General features: G+C 48.6%; 1 protein-coding gene across 1 annotated transcript; it reads right to left on the bottom strand.

Moving 5' to 3' along the window:
- Positions 1 to 329: 329 nt before the first annotated feature.
- INTS14 (integrator complex subunit 14) lies at positions 330 to 22,848 on the bottom strand. The gene is given in 13 exon segments (XM_048482187.1): positions 330 to 706; positions 4,372 to 4,437; positions 7,427 to 7,551; positions 10,618 to 10,751; positions 12,523 to 12,667; positions 12,759 to 12,851; positions 13,440 to 13,582; positions 16,295 to 16,413; positions 18,468 to 18,620; positions 18,759 to 18,866; positions 20,500 to 20,768; positions 22,014 to 22,201; positions 22,709 to 22,848. Coding segments are annotated over 11 exon segments (1,560 nt in total). The 5' UTR covers positions 20,722 to 20,768; positions 22,014 to 22,201; positions 22,709 to 22,848; the 3' UTR covers positions 330 to 454.
- Positions 22,849 to 23,128: the final 280 nt, after the last annotated feature.

Below are 23,128 nucleotides of genomic sequence, written 5' to 3' on the forward strand. Positions count from 1 at the left end.
GAGGGTTTACTCAGAAGCAAGCCCCATTGCCAGCAACCGAGCTTACTCCCAGGTAAAGGATCATGCTTTAGTTTGTCACAGGAAAATTAGTGGAGTTTAACAGTTTAACACTGCTTCCCCAAAATTAGGTTTAATGCTAATAATCAAGCCCAGTGGTCCAGGCCAGCCTAGATATTGGGGGGGGGGGACTCTATTTGCACGTGCCCATAGAGGGCTCTGAGTGCCACCTCTGGCACCCGTGCCATAGGTTCGCCACCACTGCCCTACAGGGTGGCCATAAGCCACAACACACATACAGGCGCCTGTCGTTTGAAAGGAAGAAGGGAGGGTACAAAAAGAATGTATTTAATAATAAAAAGGAAGTCTGCCCTCACTGTTCAGAGACAGCAATGAAGAGATGAAAGACACACACACCCCCGGACACAATTAGGGGGCCAGCCAAAGCTTTCGGGCCTCACAGCCGGTCCGTCCCGCTGCCAGAGAAGTCCGTCTGCAGTGGGGTGATGTTGTGGTCAAAAGTTGCGTAGCTGGAGTTGCCGGTGCTGGCCATCTTGAGTTGCTGGGCAGCGTGGGTCAGCTGGAAAGCAGCATCCGGGTGGGCCGTGTCCGGAAGAAGGGTGCATTCCCTTTCAAGTATATCCGCCACTCCTTTCAGAAGGTCCAAAAACCCGAACGCCAAAGCAGCCTTTCGTAAGCGGTTCAACTCCTGGGGAGACGAGAGAAGGCCCCTACCAGTGAGGAGGAGCACGATAGCGTAGACTCTGCAAAAGAAGGCATGCGAGGTGCCCCCCAACACATTCCTCCCCCCCTGCTCTGGGTAGACATTTTCCCTTCCAAATAAGCTCTGCAAATATGCCCACCCCGTGCTGAAACCATATTTCTTCTGGGAAACAGCCAGAGGAGCTTAACGGGGAGGTAAGAACACACAAATATCTCCAGAACTGATCTCATATTCGGTGCTGTGTGGTTTCCGGGCTGTATGGCCATGTTCTAGCAGCATTCTCTCCTGACGTTTCGCCTGCATCTGTGGCTGGCATCTTCAGAGGATCTGATGTTGGGAAAGCAAGTGCAGTATATATATATCTGTTGGAGTGTCCAGGGTGGGTGAAGAAACATTGTGAGTAACAAAGAAGGCAACCAGGTCAATAGTTGAGGGCATCTGAATAGAAGTATGAGTAACAATGAAGTCTATAGCATGAATAGAAGTATCCTGGCCTTTGTTTCCTTTGTCTATAGTCATCCTGTGTTTGTGTGGAGCTGGTTAGACACTGTCTTGACTCTAGTATTTTTCAACACTGGCAGCCAAGTTCTGTTCATTTTCATAGTTTCTTCCTTTCTGTTAAAATTGTCCATGTGCTTATGGATTTCAATGGCTCCTCTGTGTAGTCTGACGTAGTGGCTTTCAGAGTGGTCCAGAATTTCTGTTTTTTCAAATAATATTCTATGTCCAGGTTGGACATTCTATGTTCAGATGCCCTCAACTATTGACCTGGTTGCCTTCTTTGTTACTCACAGACAATGTTTCTTCACCCACCCTGGACACTCCAATATATACTCCACTTGTTTTCCCAACATCAGATCCTCTGAAGATGCCAGCCACAGATGCAGGCGAAATGTCAGGAGAGAATGCTGCTAGAACACGGCCAGACAGCCCGGAAACCAGACAGCACCCAAATGATTCCGGCCGTAAAAGCCTTCGACAATATGATCTCATATTCATTTGCTGTTCTGTCCCAGAAAGGGGAAATGAGAGCTGTCTGTCAAATTGACCTGCCCCACCCACTTTCAGGTGAGGGATAGGAACTCTGTTCCAAGATTGTTCAAGGGCATGGGCAGATTTCTACATTTATGCTTCTTCACAAATTTAATAGGACCCACGACTGGGAGATCTGGCAAAGGGATATCTCAGAAGGTGGGGGCAGAGCACTTCTGACCCAAAAGGAAACAGGAAGGAAAAGTACAACCAGTCTTCCCAAAAGAGCTCCCCCTTTCCTTTGGCATCCCGTCCTCATCCAGCCAGCAAGGTGTAGTGGTTAAGAGCAGGTGCACTCTAACCTGGAGAACCGGGTTTGATTCCCTGTTCTGCCACTTCAGCTGTGGAGGCTTATCCGGGGAACCAGATTAACTTGTGCACTCGAACACATGCCAGCTTGGGCTAGTCACAGTTCTTCAGAGCTCTCTCAGCCCCACCCACCTCACAGGGTGTCTGTTGGGGGGGGGGAAGGAAAGGAGATTGTAAGCCCCTTACAGGAGAGAAAGGGGGGATATAAATCCAAACTCTTCTCTTCCTGCCTTGCCCTCTCTCAGTTTTCCTCCAAACTCCAGAAGCAATTTTATATAACCTTTGGATTCCTGGTGAAGTTCATTCCTCCGGAGCAAAAATCCAGCATGCCTGATTCTTTCACTTGGTGCCTGTTTGCTAAAGAACCACAAAAGAGCCCTGCTGGATGGCACCAGAGAGAGCCCACCCAGTCCAGAACGATGTGTCACACAGTGGCCAACCAGTTGCCCTGGAGGACAACAAACTGGGCAGAGGTCAAGGACTTCCCCCGCTGAGAACATCAGAAGAGCCCTGCTGGATCGGACCAGTGATCCATCTAGTCCAGTGGTGGCGAACCTTTGGCACTCCAGATGTTATGGACTACAGTTCCCATCAGCCCCTGCCAGCATGGTCAATTCAGGGGCTGATGGGAATTGTAGTCCATAACATCTGGAGTGCCAAAGGTTCGCCACCACTGATCTAGTCCATCATCCTGTCTCACAGTGGCCAATCCGGAGAGCCAACAACAGGGCATAAAGGCCTTCCCCAGATGATGCCTCCTGGCATTGGCATCCAGAAGGTTGACTGCCTCTGAATGGGGAGGCTTTGGTCTGGAACTAAAGATGCCGAGAAGGAGAAGAACCGGGGACGTTCCTGCCTGCTCTCTCATTTGGCAGTCTTCTCATTTGGCAGAGCTGGGGTTTTCCCGGGTTCTGTCCCTGCCGAGCCACAGAACTGAGACCGTGGAGGAGGACAAAAGTCTCTCCCGCTGTCCCGGTCTGTTACAGTAGGATGCCACCAAGGCATATTGGAACTGCCTCTGCATAAACAGCGCCGGCCAGCTCAGTCCCGGCTGCGTGACGAAGTTCTCTCCTCATTCTGTATGTTGCTGATCAGCGCCCACAGGATCGCAGGGGTACCTAGAAACTAAGCTGTTTGTCACTAAGATGGAAGCACGCCTGCCGGTTCTAGGTGGGAGGAAGATGGCAGGAGGCAGCGGCTGCTATTAAGCACGCAACCATAAAAGGAAGTTCTCTGAAAGCTCTTGGCATCTCATGTGGGGAAGAAATTGTTGATGCCTGCTGCCGCCAGGCTGAGCGGGAACATCAAAACCCAACCCCCTTGAGTCTTGCCGCTGCCATCCGAGGTCCCTGGGAGATTGTGGCACCCAAGATTTTCTTGCTTGTGCTTTGTAGGTATCAAACTCGCGGCTTTGTAGGTATCAAACTCGCGGCCCTCCAGATGTGATGGACTACATAACTCCAGATGTTATGGACTACATAAGCAGCAGTGGCGTAGGAGGTTAAGAGCAGGTGCAGGTGCATTCTAATCTGGAGGAACCAGATTTGATTCCCAGCTCTGCCGCCTGAGCTGTGGAGGTTTATCTGGGGAATTCAGATTAGCCCGTGCACTCCCACACACGCCAGCTGGGTGACCTTGGGCTAGTCACAGCTTCTCGGAGCTCTCTCAGCCCCACCTACCTCACAGGGTGTTTGTTGTGAGGGGGGAAGGGCAAGGAGATTGTCAGCCCCTTTGAGTCTCCTGCAGGAGAGAAAGGGGGGATATAAATCCAGACTCTTCTTCTTCTTCTACATTTCCCATCATCCCCTGCCAGTCCATAACATCTGGAGGGCATGAGTTTGAGAGCCACAGAACTTGCTCCGCCCAGCCGGACAACAATAGCTCCTTGTCAGTTTTCTGACCTTGATGAGAGCTGCGCACCCTGAGACGGCTTTGTGCTTTTGAGGAATACTTTTGCTTTGGGGGATATCTATGTTAGCAGGGAGACCTTATATCTCCAGATGTTATGGATCATAATTATCAGTTTCCTTCCAGCACGGGCCACCAGCGCTGGAAGGGGCTGATGGGAATTGTAGTCCATAACATCTGGAGCGCCAAAGGTTCGCCACCACTGGTCTATGCCAATAAAGGCTTGCTTGCTTCCAGTTTTGCTCTGCTTAGGGGGATGACTGCTTGGGGAGGGGGTGCTCAGCGGGGCACTATGGGAATGCCAGATTTGGCAAAAACCCAGTTCGTACTCGGATCCAATAAACCGAATATCTGCAGCCCTGAGCCGGGTTACTGCGGGGAGGCCGACGAACATACCGCACCTTGTAGAAGGTCTGAGTCTTTTCTGGGAGCTTCCGGGCGTTCCTGAGGATCTTCTGGACATCTGTCTGCAAAGGGAGAGAAAAGTGGTTTTATCCTCGCAACGACCTTGCGAGGTAGGCCAGGTGGAGAGAAAAACGGGGATTCAAACTTGGGCCTCCCAGATCTTAGGCCCATTCCACACGGCAAAAGAAATGCGGGGTGCAGCCAGGACGATGAGCCCGGCGCAGCCCCAGGGTGTTCACACACCTCCATGCGGCAGCGCGAGCCAACGCAGCAGGGCGATGCGCCTTTGCACGGAGGAGTGGCTGCTATGACTCTCCCTGGCCCTCTCCACTGCGTTGCAACGCAGCGGGCCACAGACAACCCCCGCAACCATATGGATGTCTCTGGACGTGGGTGCTCTCCTGCGTGGCTACACAAGAGAGGGGCGGGGGGGGGAGGAGGATACAATAGTAACGCGCCTCGCACGCGGGGCCGTTTCTTTGGCAGCGGCTCCAACCCGGGCTTCCTAAAAAGTATCGCAGATAACGCAATTCTTGTTTAAGCCGGGTTGGAGCAGATAACGGAGGGCAGACCCGATGGAGGGGCGGGAACCGTGCAAAGTTCTCCCCCTGCCCCACCGGTGTAAACTCGTGGGTGACCCGCATTTAATGGCCCATGCGGAAAGGGCCTTCGTCAGGCACTCTAGTCGATTTACCACACAGGCATGCAAATCGATGAGAGTGCTTGACTAAGATCTGGGATCACTTGTTGCCTCTATCTAGCCCAGGGGTCTGCAACCTGCGGCTCTCCAGATATTCATGGACTACAATTCCCACCATTCACGGGCAACCCAGAGGAAGGCCGCTCTCCTAGCTACATCTAATAGTATGTCAGCACTACTACGTTTCTTTTACAGCAGTGGCCACTCCTTTATCCCTCCTGCCCTCAAATTTTTCAATGCCAAAGTCACCTCGAGATTGCTTTACAGAGTCCCAATTTGGATTCAAGCTATTAACTACTCCTTGAATTCTCTTCAATCCAACTTTTTTTTCACAAGATAACTGGACTCCCAAATTGCATGCCCTATGCAGCCCTTTGTCTGGAGTTAGGTCAAAACTCCTTGGATCAGCCGCTATGGCTGAGGACTCTTTTAGATTCTGGCCATAATTCATTTTCTCTCAGACTGTAATTCCCTGGTCCACCGCCTGCTCTCTGACACCCATTCCAACCCCTGGTTTTCCATAATTGAAGAAAAAATGGCCTCTATTGGACTGTCAGTGGATTCACTTTGCCCTTTGTCCTATTCAGAAGCTTCTAGGAAATTAAAAGGTCAACTATTGGATAGAGAGTTCTCTCACCCTAATCACCACAGCCAAGAAAACGTGCTCCCCTGTGGTATTTTTCTCTTCCCATTTGAACGGGCCACTTGGCACACTACCTGTATTGCTTAATAAACTCCCAGGTTCAAAGAGAGAGTCATAATGCCTCACGGGTTTAATGTTATGCCTTCTGCCTTGTTACATGGCAGATTTGATAAGCAAGAAAAGGCTAAAAGATTGTGCCCATGTAACGATGGCTCAGTTGAATCTCCGGCCCACCACTACTTCTACCTGTCTCAGATTCAAGGAAATCAGATCCAAGTATGTGAATCTCACTACTTTACATTTACCCCATCTCCCTGATTTAATTAGATTACACTACTTGTTGGACAACCCTGATCCTTCTCTGTATGATAGTGGCAGACTTTCTCCTGGAAATTACTAAATGCCAGTAGATTTCCTTCGTCCTAACATGTATATCCTGTATTGTATATGCTTTTTAATCCGTTTTTATTATTGTTGTACTGCTGTCTATGCCAATAAAGGCTTGCTTCTTCAATTCCCATCAGCCCCTGCCAGCATGGCCATTTGGCAGGGGCCGATGGGAATTGTAGTCCATGAACACCTGGAGAGCCGCAGGTTGCAGACCCCTGATCTAGCCCCGAACTTCCCTCCCTGCCACCCACCAGAGTGAGAGTGGTCTGTTCTTAAAGAGAGCAACGGTTGGACGTCTGCAGAGGAGCAGGCCCTGGGAATCTCTCCCCACAGCAGGGAGGGACATTCTGTTCTTGGCCAGCAGCAAAAACAAACCCGGCAACAAGGATTTCCTGCTTCCCCACTGACACCCTTCCTGATGCCCACCTAGTGTTTTTTTTAAGTGGGCGGGGTCAGGCGGGGCTTTTGCTCAGCAAGGCTTCTGATTGGCTGAACAGCTTTTTCAAGACACTTCACTGGAAACAGTAGCCACGGCAGCACAAGGACCGTCACTGTGGGGCTTAAGGGAAGATGGGGCAGCCATTTTGTGGCTAGGTTTGCTACTCCCCTCAGCCTCCTATGGCAGCCATTTTGTGGCTTGTTCGCTTCTCCCATGGTTTCTTTCATTTTATGGCTGGCTCTGAACATAAATAGTTCAGGGTCTCAGGGAGCCCAGATGTTCAGATCCACTCCTATCAGCTTTCTGTCAGCATGGCCAATTGGCCATGCTGGTAGGGGCTGACGGGAACTGCAGCTCCCGAACACCTGGAGAGCCGCAGGCTCCCCACCCCTGTTGTAGTTTCTCAAATTCAAAAGGGTGTCCACAGCTCCTAAAAAAACAAAGTAGAGACTTTGTTCTAGGTTAGAGGAGAATCCTTATATCTTCCAGATGTTACATGAACTGTAAATTCCCAACTCAATTGGGCTATGCTGGTAGGGCTGGATGGGAATTGTAGTCCATAACATCTGGAATGCCAAAGGTTCGCCACCACTGTCCTAGGCTATGCAGTCATTTGAGGTAGAGTGTTTGCCCTGGGTATGGGATCTTGCTGGCATCATGACCTCTTCACCCACAGGAACGCCTCAACGCTACTCTTTGCAGAAGTTAGCAGGAAGGATAATAATTGGTGGACTAAGTCTTTCCAAGAAGTAAATTTTTCTTTCACTTCGCTGAGCCTCAGTTTCAGAGAAAGCCCAGGTTTCCCCAGAGAACAGCTCGAAAACTTTCCCCAAAGAGAGTTCTGGTTGCAGGGCCAGGCCCCACAGCTTTTAAAGTCACCTGGAGGCCGTTGGGTTTAATCCACACTGTGACATCTCTCATGACCATCTCGGCGCTTTAATTCTTGGGTTGTAAGTAAGGGGGGCTCTTATTATCATCCTCCCCGTACGGATTCTCTTTGGCATCTGAAAACAAACAAACAAACAAACCTTTTGAGAGCCAGATCTAGCCAGGGAACAGAAGAGCAAAGTTGGGGGGTTTTTTTAAAAGAAAGAAAATGCACGTCAGGAAAGTCCAAAATACACTGGTTCTGATTTCTGCAGTTTACACTTGAGTGTATTGGGAGGGGGTGGTGAGAACAGAACAAGGAATTAGTGCATTCATTTCAAACTGCATTTAAAATATTTTTATCCAGATGTTTCCCTGCGATGCGGGGCTCATAGGAGCAGCAGTGGCTGTGAGGAGGTTGGTGAGCCTCGTATCTCAATCTGGAGGAACTGGTTTGACTTCCCGCCTGCCGCCTGAGCTGTGGGAGGCTTATCTGGGGAATTCAGATTAGCCTGGGCACTCCCACACACGCCAGCTGGGTGACCTTGGGCTAGTCACAGCTCTTCGGAGCTCTCTCAGCCCCACCCACCTCACAGGGTGTTTGTTGTGAGGGGGGAAGGGCAAGGAGATTGTAAGCCCCTTTGAGTCTCCTGCAGGAGAGAAAGGGGGGATATAAATCCAAACTCTTCTTCTTCTCATATGTTTTAAAATATTTTTAAAATATTTAAAAGAAATATTTATAATTCATAATTATAAAATTTATAATTAGATATTATAATGATAAATTATAATATTTATGTGAATTCTATAGTAGTAGAGCAGAAACATAAGTACTTTGCAGAAAGGCAGGGTTAGAGTACATAAATCCAGTGGCTAAAGAGTGCCCTTTTAAAGAGAGTCATACCTTTGAAGGCAGGGCAATTATTGAACGCAACTATATTGTAATTATATTATATAATATTATATTATTATAATGTATATATTATATAATATTATATAATAGTTATATTATATTATAGTTCTAAATCACAGGTGTCAATGCTAAGCCTCCAGGATAGTTATGGATCTGTAGCCTTATCATCCCCCCTGCCAGCATCATGCTGGCAGGGGATGATGGGAACTGTAGTCCATAACATCTGGAGGGCAGCGAATTTGACACCTATGTTCTAAATTATAACATTTATAATTATATAATTTATAATTATAAAATAAATACATCTGTAAAATAAAATATTTAAAATAAAATAAATAAAACATTTAAAAACATTTTTATCCAGATGTTATCCTGCAATTTGGGGGGGCTCATACGTAAGACAGCAGGGGAAAAAAGTGAGGCAGGAAGAGACCCCGACTTTTCTCTCTCAGCAGGAAAGGAACGTGGCCGGCCCTCCCTGATCGTGTCCCACTCCATCCAAGCCAGCACAGGAAATAACCCCGGCTGTCTCACGAAAACCACAGGCTGTGGATTCCCAGGACTGCATTCGAGGGGAGAGAGGGGAACACAAACTATTGTACCCACCTCCCACCAGAAGGGGAGCTATGGCCAGGCCCAGTATACGACTGGGCATGACACGGAGCTTCTACCCTGTAAGCGAGAAGAGGCTTGGGAAGACTAAGAACTCAAACGTGGGCGGAATGAGCAAGTAGTGCAGTGATGGCGAACCTTTTCGAGACCGAGTGCCCAAATTGAAACCCAAACCCCACTTATTGATCGCAAAGGGCCAACCCGGCAATTTAACCTGAATGCTGAGGTTTTAGTTTAGAAAAAAACGGTTGGCTCCCTCTTCCTCTGCCCCACCCGCTCAAGCAGGGGCCGGCCTGCTCTAGCCTCCAGCAAGTCCTGCGCGCACTGCTCTGTGCCTCTCTAGCATCTCTGCCTCCACTGCGCCCACCCCTCGGGCAGCAGCCACCCGGAGCACAGGCACCAGGCCTACCAGCCGAGTCCTCCCTGCTCACCGCAGTGTGTGCATGTTGTACTCAGTGGCCCAGGCCAGCCTAGATGTGTGTGCGGGGGTATGTGTGATTTTCCGCCCCCGGCCCCCCCCCCCTCATGACGAACTCTGTGTGCACGTGCCCACAGAGAGGGCTCCGAGTGCCACCTCTGGCACCCGTGCCATAAGTTCGCCCTCACTGAAGTAGTGTGAAGCTGCCTCCTGCTGAGTCAGACTTTTTAACTATCAAGGTCAGCATTGCCTGCTCTGACTGGCAGCTCTCCAAGGGCCTTTACATAACCTACCCTGTGTCCTGTTTTAACTGAAAATGCACTTGGCCACGACTGCACCCCTTTTTGCAAGGTAGAGAGTCAGACCCTTGGTCTATGAGCCGGTCTTATCTCCTGACTAACGCGTCAGTCTCATGTCTTTCCCATCATCTACTACCTTATTCTTTCTTAACTGGAGAAGCTGGGATTAAACCTGGCACCTTCCACTTAAGAACATAAGAAAGAGCCTGCTGGATCAGACCAGAGTCCATCAAATCCAGCACTCTGCTACTCGCAGTGGCCCACCAGGTGCCTTTGGGAGCTCACGTGCAGGAGGTGAAAGCAATGGCCTTCTGCTGCTGCTGCTCCCGAGCACCTGGTCTGCTAAGGCATTTGCAATCTCAGATCAAGGAGGATCCAGATTGGGAGCCAGAGATCGACTTCTCCTCCATAAATCTGTCCAAGCCCCTTTTAAAGCTATCCAGGTCAATCAGACGATAAGAGGTTCTGTTCCTGTAGCATAGGACAGCTGGATTCCATCCCACACATTCTCCTGAACTGCTTATTGTACCAAGAACTCCAATCCAGCCTGTTATCCCAAGCTATAGACTCTATGATTGATTATACTGAATCAGATAAAGTAGTTACGCTTTTAAATTGTCAGGATTTTCATTGTTGCCTTATAGTGGCAAAGTTTTTGTCAGAAGTTTGTAAACTGAATGTATGACAAACGCGAAGTTTTTTACTATTCACTTTTTAACTGGAACTGTATTTTTATACTATCGTGTATGCTATCGTGTATATATTTTTATACTATCGTATGCCAATAAAGGCTTATTGAATTGAATTGAAGCTATCCAGGTTAGTGGCCATCACCGCCAATATTCCAAACACCAATCACGTGTTGCGTAAAGAAATGTTGCGAAGCAGATGCACCCCTGCTGAGCTGCCGCCCCTCCTTCCCCTTCCAGGTCTAAAGAGGTCCATCAAGCACAGCCACTACCTGAGATGGGGCCAAGCTGGGCCATCTTGCCCAACCATGGAAGAGGTTCCGGGCCTGGCTCAAAGAGGGACATCATCAAGTTGGACTTCTTCTTGCTGTCGGCTTGGGAATACAGCATCCCGTACCATTCTGGCCTGAAAGGAAGAGCAAACGGTCAGCAAGAACGGAACCCCCCACCCCTCCCTCGCTGCCAACAGGAAAAGAGTCCAGTTCCTGCTGGGCTCTTTCTGCACAGAATGATGGTTTCTCTGAAAGATCAGACAGAATCACTTGCTCCTCACTCGGGAAGGGTTAAAGTATTGCCTGTTCGCTCCTAACTTGTGGAAACTACCAAAATTGAGAAGGAATTGCCCTACAAATGATCACCGCTCCTGAGATTTACCATCGCTTAAAGTCTAGATTACTTGATCAAGAATATTTACAGCTCTGGCCCCCGCCTGGTGGAACGCTCTCCCTCCTCCAGGGGTGTTGTAAAGCGGGTTCCCCAAGGTGATCTCAACGAAGTTCCGCGAGGGCTCCGTAAGACTGAGAGCTGTTCCGCTTGGTGGCCTTTTGGGGAGGCTGGAGTACGCTGATGCCGCACCTCGGGCAGCTAACATCTGTGGATCCTGCCGTCCCTCCCCTCTTTTAGGGGATTGGTTAGTAGGTCGCCTCTTATTGTATTATTTATTGTATTTGATATTAATACACTGCTTTTAATGGGGTTTTAATGATTCAAAGACTATAGAGCCATTTACTATGATTTATTTGATGATTTGAGATTTGTTGATTTTATTTTGTGCTCTATTTGTATGTTCATGTTCACCGCCCTGAGCCCTTCGGGGGAGGGCGGTATATAAATGTAATAAACAAACAAACAAACAAACAAATATCAATTTCTCCTGAGCAAAGCGCAAAGCTCTTGCTCTCCAATATTCTTTGGGATTATCCCTCAGCAATCTAGCCCTGCTATATACCTGGAACATCTTGTGAATTACAATTGCAGATGGGTCATGACTAGAGCAAGGTATAACTCTTTTCCGTCAGTACATCTTCAAGGTCGCTTCTCTAATATCCCACAAAATGAGCGTTGCTGTCGTTTCTGTCCTAATACAACGGATTTACTTTCTCATATTCTGCTTCACTGTCCAAAATACAACAACATCAGAACTGATTTGAGAACTGTACAACCAACAGGATTTATGCTCCTTTCTGATAAGATAAAAATGGCTAAGCTTCTAAATAACTCTAATGCTGAAATCTCTGAAGCTGTTGCTACATTTTTACTCTGTGTACTGCAAGTTGCGCAAGAATGATCTTTTTATTGTATTTGGAATTCATGACACACTCCGGTTTTATGCCTAATAAAGGGGGGTTTTTTTGGAGAAGGAATGTTTCTCCCAGAAGCCTCTGGAAGTCCTACTTTCTGAAGCAGGTGAAAGGGGCCAAACCTGTCAGAGCACTGTCAAACTGGCGTCTGATCAGCAAAATCTAGTAGACAGTTGTCATATGACCCAGCCTCATTCTGGGCTTAATTGAAGCTGCACTGTGATTGGACAGAAACATGTATATAAGACTGGACTGGACTTGCCTCCGTGTGACTTATGTCTCCGCACTGCCTGGCGGAGCACTTTTTCTGAGCAAACAACAATTGTGAACAATAAACGTGGGACCGCTTCTCTGAAGCTGAGCTACTGTGTGCGCCTGAGTTCCTGCAACGTTCCTTTGTGTTTGCAAACTCTGCTACCCGGGGATACCCCCCATCCTTCTCAAAACCTTCATGGATGTCCACTTCCCAAACTCTCATGAGAGAGTCCAGTTTCTTTTCTACACTGGGAGTAAATGCCCATGTTTGAGGAACCCAACATTTGCCCCCAGGCCAAAATGCGACTAAGTTGTTCCATCTCAGTGGCCTGAAACTCTTACCCTAACTGGACTATTGCCACCATGCCTTCCACTTTAAGGCTCCCGTGCAACAGCACGCAGAAGTTGGGGATCTTGCCCGCGATCTGATTGGCTGAATTCTCGTCTTCCGCATCGTCGGCAATCCCTGATCCCATTTCGTCTCCTTCTGGGAAGAAGGACAGTGAAAGAAGATCAGAACCCGTCTGGAGCCCAGCGGAGGGCTCTAATGCTGGTGGAGGTCGAGCGGAAGAACTCACCTTTGTTGAGGGCAATGGGCAATACCAAATGCCTAGACAAGACAGGGGGGCTGGAAATATCTGCTATGTCTATAAATCCAACGATCTCCAAGTCTAGAAAGAAAAATGTCATTGAAAAAAAACATATCAGATTTCAGAAACGCCAGCTAAAACTAGACTTAGTCACATTTAAATAGTAAAATAGTGAGAGCAGCAGTGGCGTAGTGGTTAAGAGCAGGTGTATTCTAATCTGGAAGAACCGGGTTTGATTCCCCACTCTGCCACTTGAACTGTGGAGGCTTCTCTGGGGAATTCAGATTAGCCTTTGCACTCCAACACATGCCAGCTGGGTGACCTTGGGCTAGTCACAGTTCTTCTGAGCTCTCTCAGCCTCACCTACCTCACAGGGTGTTTGTTGTGAGGGGGGAAGGGAAAGAAAGTTGTGAGCCCTTTCCTTACAGGAGAGAAAGGGGAAATATAAATCCAACTCTTCTTCTTAAAACACTTAGAACACTGTTTTAGGATCCTCTGAAGCTGCCAGCCAGATGAAGGCGAAACGTCAGGAGAAAATGCTGCTAGAGCACGGCCCTGCAGCCCGGAAACCACACAGCACCCCATATTCATTCCATTGCCTCCATGGTAAGAGGGAGAAACCGCGTAGGAAGCAGTTGGAAACGTGACCAGAGGTTCCAGAATTAGTACCTGTGTTAATAGTTCTCGGGGTCAGATCTATCTCTTCGTCGATCACAAAAGGCTCCGGCCTGGGAAATGCTTGCACGTCCGAAGACAAGTGACCGCATTTCAGAACTGCGTGGAAAGGGGTGTAAGCCACGTCTATCAGCCTTCTAAAACAAGAGAGTTCATCGTAGTGGTTAGAGCAGTGATGGCGAACCTTTTTGAGACTGAGTGCCCAAATTGCAACCCAAACCCCACTTATTGATCGCAAAGTGCCAACCCGGCAGTTTAACCTGAATGCTGAGGTTTTAGTTTAGAAAAAACTGGTTGGCTCCCTCTTCCTCCGCCCCACCTGCTCAAGCAGGGGCCAGCCTGCTCTAGCCTCCAGCAAGTCCTGCGTGCACCGCTCTGTGCCTCTCTAGCATCTCTCTGCCTCCACTGCGCCCCCCGGACAGCAGCCACCCGGAGCACAGGCACCAGGCCCACCAGCCGAGTCCTCCCTGCTCACCGCGGTGTGTGCATGTTGTACTCAGTGGCCCAGGCCAGCCTAGATGTGTGTGTGGGGGGGGGAGGGTGATTTTCCACCCCTCCCCATATGACGAACTCTGTGCGCACGTGCCCACAGAGAGGGCTCCGAGTGCCACCTCTGGCACCCGTGCCATAGGTTCGCCATCACTGGGTTAGAGCCACCAAAGCAAATTCTGAGTCACTGAAACAAGCTTAAGACATTTTGCAGCTTAAATGTTCTACTGCCACCTTCTCTCCAATCCACCCCCTTTTCCTGGATTTTGTATCTAGCACACAAGTTAGATAGAATTCTACATCAAGTAGGGTAGTTCTTGAGAACGCACAGGAACCTTTCAGGATCAGACCAGCAGTCTGTGCAGAAGGCATCCCGCAATGGCCATTTTGAAGTGCTCTTTGAAGGCTTAAGCACAGAGGCCAAAGTGTTCTTCCATGCTACTCTGCATTCATGGATATTCAGAGGGACACTGCTCTTGAACAGGGAGGCTCCATATAGCCGTTATTATTAACCGACAGTGATTGACTAAGCCTCCACAAATCTGGCTAATTCCTTTCTAAAGAGGAAAATGCTAAACAAACAAGAGGGCTAGAGAAGCACTAAACATGAAATAAAGGCCAAAGGAATCCCACATTTCAGCAGTGGCATAGTGGTTAGCAGCAGGTGTACTCTAATCTGGAGGAACTGGGTTTGATTCCCCGCTCTGCCGCTTGAGCTGTGGAGGCTTATCTGGGGAATTCAGATTAGCCTGTGCACTCCAACACAGGCCAGCTGGGTGCCCTTGGGCTAGTCACAGTTCTTCTGAATTCTCTGAGCCCCACCTACCTCACAGGGTGTTTGTTGTGAGGGGAAGGGAAAGGAGTTTGTAAGCCCCTTTGAGTCTCCTATAGGAGAGAAAGGGGGGATATAAATCCAATTCTTCTTCTTCAAATCACAATACAGTGGCTCTCAAGGAAACACTTATACATGAGTACTTATAAATGAGTACACATGTATTATATAATGTGCAATCTCTAATACCGAAGTGCAAAAATAGCACATATAAGATGCACAAAACTCACAATGGGCAGCTACATGCTAAAAGGCTGAATAACTTGTCAGCAAAATAACAGTAATATCACAGAACAAATAAATGACTCAATGTAAGCCGGTCCAGACAATCCAATGGTAGGTAGGTAGGTAGGTAGGTAGGTAGGTAGGTAGGTAGGTAGGTAGGTAGGTAGGTAGGTAGGTAGGTAGGTAGGTAGGTAGGTAGGTAGGTAGGTAGGTAGGTAGGTAGGTATCTATCTATCTATCTATCTATCTATCTATCTATCTATCTATCTATCTATCTATCTATCTATCTATCTATCTATCTATCTATCTATCTATCGTTCCACTTATATACCGCCCTCCCCCGGGGAAATGCTTGCACATTATAAGCAGTATGTGTTTCCTTGATAGCCACTGTATAGTGATTTCAGTTTTCTCTGCCCTTTATTGTATGTTTAGTTCCTTTCTAAAGCCATGCACAAAGAGAGGGACAGAGTTATAGAGAAACCAATTTATGTTGTAGTGCGGGTAGAGTTTTATTGTTGTCCAGATTTCTCACACACGACTAGAACTTGGAAGGCATCCAGTGAAGCTGTTGGGCGATAGATTCAGGACAAAGAGAAGGAAAAGGGTTTTCACTACAGTCAGCCCAAGTTTAGGTGCAGCAAAAAGAGTTAAATGCATTTCTGTCATCATGAAAACCAGTGGAACAGAAAAGGGTTTTACAATTAGAACCACAGAATCGTAGAGTTGAAAGAGAGCCATCGAGCCCAATCCCCTGCCATGCAGCAACATGCAATTACAGCACTAGCTGCTAATTAAGATTACACATCATTAACAGCTCTAATGGAGAAAGACTGCAAATGAAGCTAACTGTTAAAAGGACATAATGACTAGGGAGAAATGTATTGTCAAAGGCTTTCACGGACAGATTCAACTGGTTGTGGTGGGTTTTCTGGGCTGTGTGGCCGTGGTCTGGTGGATCTTGTTCCTAACGTTTCGCCTGCATCTGTGGCTGGCATCTTCGGAGGTGTATCACAGCTCTGTGATACACCTCTGAAGATGCCAGCCACAGATGCAGGTGAAACATTAGGAACAAAATCCACCAGACCACGGCCACACAGCCTGGAAAACTCGCCACAACTAGGGAGAAAATTCATCAGAGTTGAACCACAGGTTTGTCTGAAGAGTTACTGAGTCATTCATCCATTAAAAATATTGAGTGTTCAACAGGAAACAGGTCAGCACTCGACGTGCAGACTGCAAGATGCTGATAGGATGCTCTGTGACATTCCCACGTATTTTGGCCAACCGCAGACACACTCACCCGAACATGGACTGCACGTTCTTCAAGCACAGGGGTCCGTCAATAGTAAAGATCTGCCCTTCCCCGTTGTTTAAGTCTATAAGGCGTTCAAGACAGTCTAAAGAATCGGAGCTCTGCAACTGTAAGCAACAGAAAGCATCATTTCGCACCCAGGACAAGAACAGGTCAAGGCATCATCATGGGAAATGACATTTTCCTGCGAGAGACTTTCAATGTGGCTACCAATCTTGATCCTTTTTGATCTGAGATTGCAAATGCCTTAACAGTCCAGGTGCTTGGGAGCAACAGCCGCAGAAGGCCATTGCTTTCACACCCTGCAGGTGAGCTCCCAAAGGCACCTGGTGGGCCACTGCGAGTAGCAGAGAGCTGGACTAGATGGACTCTGGTCTGATCCAGCTGGCTTGTTCTTATGTTCTTAATGTGGGTTTTTTCCAAGTTATTCACAGTCACTCTCGCATTCTAACAACGTCACGCTGACCTGAATAAAACCAGAGTTCTGCACTTCCACCAGATCACCCGTAAGCATAAAATACAGCTTTCACAAAATCTAAGCCCCTTTTTGAAAGTCCTCAAGTTTCTACCCCAGACGGTTTCCGAGAAACGTTTCAAAAATTGTTGGCAGCAATTTTCTGGGGGAAAAAAATCTCAGAAGTCCAAGGTACTGAGACGGACTTTTGGGGCAGGGTGAGTGTTGCGTGGTGCCTTGCTGCATCCCTAAGGCATAGGGTTTTGGGGTCTCCGCTGCATGCCCTTTGATGTTTTGCCAAACATTCCAAATTCCTTCAAGACCAGAGCCTTGGAAGTCGGTTCAGTTATGCAGCAATATTTTGTGACATCTCAACACCACAGACTGATCTTGATGCGGCACCTTTCATTGACTTTGTAAAAAAATTAACGGAGTACACGGTGTCTTAGGGGTATCTGTTCAATCAAAGTAATATGTCAACTGGCAACTACTGCCTGTACAGGTATGCAGAAGGAGTGCCTGGCTTGTTAAGACAGGTCAAGAAGAGTTTTTATACCTCAATCCTACGGCCTGTTCTATATGGGGAAAGAAGTGGGTGAAACCACCATTAACACTGGGAGATTTGCTGCACAGCTACCACATATACCTGAAATAAAGACAATCCTGAACTCTATGGGCCCGGGTCCACCAGTAGGTTGTTTCCAGCAGCGCGAACCTTTCTTTGGGGATATATCGGGAAAGGCAGTCTTGCAGATTCGATGATCTTGGACCGCTTTGGGCTTTAAAGGTTAGCACCACGATTAGAGGTTAGAGCATCACGGATGCTCATGTAAGGCTGAGAAGAGGCTATGGAGAAGAGCAGCTGCTGGACACAGACTGCAGACCAATCAGCCTGTGTCATGACCAGAGGCGTAGCTGGGCCAAACTGTGCCCAGTGCGCTCTCTGCATCCCCCACCCCCACCCCACCACGCCACACACATTTAGCTTAGTTCAGTTTGAAAGTGCAGGCTGGAAAAAGCGGCCTGTTCACTTGAGGCTGAAAATGGCCTGATGGGAACTACACTTCCCAGGAGACCTTGGGGCTCGCAAGGTCTCCTGGGAAGTGTAGTTCCCACCAGGCCATTTTCAGCCTCAAGTGAACAGGCTGCTTTTCCAACCTCCACTTTCAGGCTGAACTAAGGTATGTGTGTGTGTGTGGGGGGGGAGGAGTGGAGGGGCACCACAGGGGGGGAGATTTTCTGCCCCCCCCAGGCATGCACTTGGTGCAATGTGCACCCCCCACCCCCTGGTAGCTCTGCCTTTGGTCATGCCCCTGCACTATTCAATAACAAGACTCTGTGTTCAGATGATTTCTTTATTATGGAACAGAATCAAAAATAAGCATTTAGACTTCCTCTGCCAGAACTAAAACATAAGTAGCAAAGCACCCTCCATTATACCCCACTTCACACAACACCATCCCTGACTACCAGTTCCCTAGGTGGGATGACACCCCTCTAGTCCCACAGCCCAGAGACAATGCAGCCTCCCTCGGGGTCAAAACAACACAAGCACAGGAGGAAGGGAATGAGGGGAGAAAGGTTCCCACATCCCAGGTGGGACACAGGAGACATGAAAGGATCAAACATGGACTGATCAGGACAGCCTGAACGCCCACTTGCTCCTTGTGAAGCCACAACCCTCCCACACCCCTTAGGGAGACTCACCTCTTCCAGATTGGCCATGCACATGATGTACAACTTGGATGGGAAAGGGAAAGGCAACGGGAAGCGATTCTCTTTCCGCTGGTTGAGAGTTGCTAAGGAGTAGCGGAGAGAGCCCTTGCCGATGCCTAAGCTGCCGTCGGTGACAAGAACCACCTAACAAAACACAAACACAAAGAGAACAAGAGAAAGCACTTAATCCTCTGGATATTATCCCATTTTGCAAAACCTGGCAGGACTGGGGAGAAAGATGGGATACAAGAGGAAGGGAAGGAATTCATCGTGAAACCTCACCTGACAGGGAACGGCTGACCCCCATTCCTGCTGCACAATGCTGCAGATCCCAACCAGGGCTGTCTCTAAGCAAGTCTTGTCGTAGTCATCCATATTGCTTAGAGCTTCCTGCAAACACCGAGGTGGATTATACACAGTGAGTCAATACAATCAACAAAATAGGAATACCCAATAACCAACGCATCAGGATTTTACAAGCCATAGAAAGAACTGAAGAATAATATAAGTATTAATATCACACATTAAGTGGTACAGATTTACATCATCAGAACATATGTACAATGAGCTATACACGGTGGTACAGACCACAATCTAAATTATTTATTCAAGTTAGTTTGTCCTTTCAACCTGCACGGAAAAGCCCTCTTCAATACTTCAGTTTTGCTTAGTTTGCAGAAAGCCTGAAGAGCAGGAGTCTCTTCGAGCAGGCCATTCCACAAAACAAGTGCCACAATATAGAAAGCATGTGTACAGGCAGTTGTTGAGTTGTTGACCCCCATTCCTGCTGCACAGTGCTGCAGATCCCAACCAGGGCTGTCTCTAAGCAAGTCTTGTCGTAGTCATCCATATTGCTCAGACGAGCTTCCTGCAAACACCAATTACAGAATCGTTGGCCTGGGCTCCAGATAAGCACTACTCATGGTCTGGACGTGGGTCTATCGGACTGATCTAACAGAAAATCACTGATCAGGCATGAGTAAAAGAAGGGGGGGAGGACACCCACTTAAGACTAGCAATTTTGTGCCTTCCCAATGTGTGCCTCTCTTCTCCAACCCTTCCCCATTTCGTCAAGGCATTGGCTTTTCAAACCCAGCAGCTGCTCCTTCCAGTGCAATCGCTGCTTCTAGCTGCCTGTCAGGACTCTTGGTCTGTTCAAGAACAGCACTTCTGTGTGAGCAAAAGTCTTTATTTAGAAAAAGCAGTTCAAGAGAAGAAGAAGAAGAGTTTTGGATTTATATCCCCCCTTTCTCTCCTGCAGGAGACTCAAAGGGGCTTACAATCTCCTTGCCCTTCCCCCCTCACAACAAACACCCTGTGAGGTAGGTGGGACTGAGAGAGCTCCGAGAAGCTGTGACTAGCCCAAGGTCACCCAGCTGGCGTGTGTGGGAGTGCACAGGCTAATCTGAATTCCCCAGATAAGCCTCCACAGCTCAGGCGGCAGAGCAGGGAATCAAACCTGGTTCCTCCAGATTAGATACATGAGCTCTAAACCTCCTACGCCACTGCTGCTTTCAGGGAAAGATTATAAGTGTTTATAGACAGAACTGGAAACCCCGCCAAAACCCCCTTTCAAATAGGAAGGAGGACTCGCCGCCCTACTCCAAGCCATATCTCCTATCCCAGAGAAACCCGACTCTTCCCTCTCAGCTGGAAAGGAAAGTGGCTGGCCCTTATCTCGCTCTACTCCAACCAAGCCAACACAGGAGATAACCCCAGCTATCTCACGAAAACAACAAACTGTGGATTCCCAGGACTGCATTCAAGGTGGCGGCGGAAGCAGTGGCAGCGCAGGGGCGGGGGGGGAGGAGAGACACAAACTATTGTATAAAACCCTCCTACTAGCAGGGGTCTGCAACCTGTGGCTCTCCAGATGTTCACGGACTACAAATCCCATCAGCCTCTGCCAGCATGGCCAATTGGCAGGGGCTGATTGGAATTGTAGTCCGTGAACATCTGGAGAGCCACAGGTTGCAGACCCCTGTAGCTAGGGTTTTAATAAATGATACCCCTTTCTAATCACCTGGAGTGTGTTGTAGTCCCTTGTGAAGGGCACCATCAGCTCCCAGAGGGATGAAAACACAACCAAGGCAGTGAATTCCAGTTTGTAGTTGGTAGCCATGTGTTCAAACAGCATGGTCAGGCCGTGGGCAGCGAGATGCTTTCGCTGATACTCTTCGGAACCCTCCACAGAGACTGGCCGGGTCATGGAGAGGGACACGTCCACCACCACCACAGTTGGCATGTTGGGGTTTTCTTTGCTACGTGTGTCAAATCCGGAAAGAAAAACTGCTGCAAGGAAAGAAGAGAGAATTAATCTCTAATAGTGATGTGTTTTACAATCACGGTAGAAAAAAAGAAATCACTTCCTGAATGTTATAAAAGACTATCTTACAGCAGTATCCTTTTTCCACTCGAATGCCCCCTGGGAATCCATTTCTCTAAAAATGTACCCCCATATTTTAGCAAACCCATTACATTAATCTTTTTGCATACCCCAAAACACTCTGGCACATTCACCTGGGGGTACATGTACCCCAGATTGGGAACCACTGTCTTAGAGGAACCACCAGAACTATACTCAAGGTGGATTAGACATAGAGAGCTGCTGTCTGTCAAGAGTAACAGAACTAGTAACAGTACTAGAACCAGGGGGCATACACTGAAAATGCTGGGGGGAAGAATTAGGACTAATAAAAGGAAACACTTCTTCACGCAACGGGTGATTGGTGTTTGGAATATGCTGCCCCAGGAGGTGGTGATGGCCACTAACCTGGATAGCTTTCAAAGGGGCTTGGACAGATTGATGGAGGAGAAGTCGATTTATGGCTACCAATCTTGATCCTCTTTGATGTGAGATTGCAAATGCCTTAACAGACCAGGTGCTCAGGAACAGCAGCAGCAGAAGAAGGCCCTTGCTTTCACCTCCTGCATGTGAGCTCCCAAAGGCACCTGGTGGGCCACTGCGAGTAGCAGAGAGCTGGACTAGATGGACTCTGGTCTGATCCAGCTGGCTTGTTCTTATGTTCTTATGTTCTTAAGAGTAGACATGACAGTCCTGGATAAACCAATGCTGCGACTCAATAAAGTCACCTTCACATAAATCCCTTTTAAGCAGAGGAGGTGCAGTGACTCGATGATCAAGCACCTGCTCTGCATGCAGAACAGAAGAGAGAGGGGGGGTTTGGATTTATATCCCCCCTTTCTCTCCTGTAGGAGACTCAAAGGGGCTTACAATCTCCTTGCCCTTCCCCCCTCACAACAAACACCCGTGAGGTGGGGGGGGGGGGCTGAGAGAGCTCCGAAAAGCTGTGACTAGCCCAAGGTCACCCAGCTGGTGTGTGTGGGAGTATACAGGCTAATCTGAATTCCCCAGATAAGCCTCCACAGCTCAGGCGGCAGAGCTGGGAATCAAACCCGGTTCCTCCAGATTAGATACACGAGCTCTTAACCTCCTACGCCACTGCTGCTCCAGGATCAATCCTTGGCACCGCCAGTTAAAAGGTTCAGGAAGCAAACGACTTGAAAGAGTTTTACCTGGACAGCTGCTGCCAATCAGATGAGCCAGTGATGGCCTGAACAGACCAGTGGTAGCATGAGGCAGTTTCCTGTTATCCTTCCCGCAGGAGAGGTCAGCGCTGTTCAGGGGATGACTCTGCGTCCCCGTCCTCAATTCTGGAACATCTGCTTATTTGAACAGATCACATTATCATCGTTTTTAAGACCTGGGGTGCAAAGAAGGGGACAAAGATGGAAACTGTAGGGTTGCCTGCTCTGGACTGGGAAATTCCTGGAGATTTTTGGGGTGTAACCCGGGATTAGAAAAGGGAGCAATTTCAGTGGGGTATAATGCAATATAACCCATTCTCCTTAGTTGCTATGAGGCATGCCGTTCTCCAGGTGAGGCATGGAGATCCCCCAGAATTAAAGCTCATCTGAGGGCTACAGAGATCAGTTCCCTTGGATAAAATGGATGCTTTGGAGGGTGGACTCTGTGCGTTTTTGTACCTCAATAAAGTCTCCGTCCTCCCCAGACTCCACCCCCAACTCTTTTAGAAGTTTTCCTGGTAACCCTATCTCAATTTCCCAGGAGAGTCCTGGCTACCCTAGCCGTCATTTCCTGTAGGGGAATTGATGGTTGCCTGGAGACCAGATGTAATTCGGGGGGGGGGGGCTCTTTAGGTCCCACCAGGAGGTTGGCAACCCTAGAAATGAGGGCCAGCAGGACCCACCTATGGAGGGATGGGAGCTGAAAGCGAGATAAGAGGTGCCCCCATCATACCTCCCTTTCCGGGAAGGGTTGGGCTCACCAGCAGGCGGCGGCCATCTTGGGTCCGTCCTCAAAACCTTTCCCCTCTTCCGCAGCAGCCGCCATCTTTAGAGCCGGAGGAAAAAGAGTCCGCCCGCGAATGGGCTACAGAGCATGCGCAATCCCACCTCTCCCTCCGTTCGGCACAGGATCCATGGCGACGCCTAATGTTTACAGAGCATGCGCAGTTTGACCCCTCGGCCTCTCTTTCAGCGGATGCTCAAGAGTGTCCTCTGACGCTCCTTCCGGCCCTTTATTAGGGTGCGGCTTCGTGTTTAGTTGCCCGCAGTTTGGGAATTCGGATTGTTTGCCTTTATTTTTTAGGGGACGGGGGAGGAATGTC

The sequence above is a fragment of the Sphaerodactylus townsendi genome, linkage group LG17, assembly GCF_021028975.2.
Source record: "Sphaerodactylus townsendi isolate TG3544 linkage group LG17, MPM_Stown_v2.3, whole genome shotgun sequence".
NCBI classification, from domain to species: domain Eukaryota; kingdom Metazoa; phylum Chordata; class Lepidosauria; order Squamata; family Sphaerodactylidae; genus Sphaerodactylus; species Sphaerodactylus townsendi.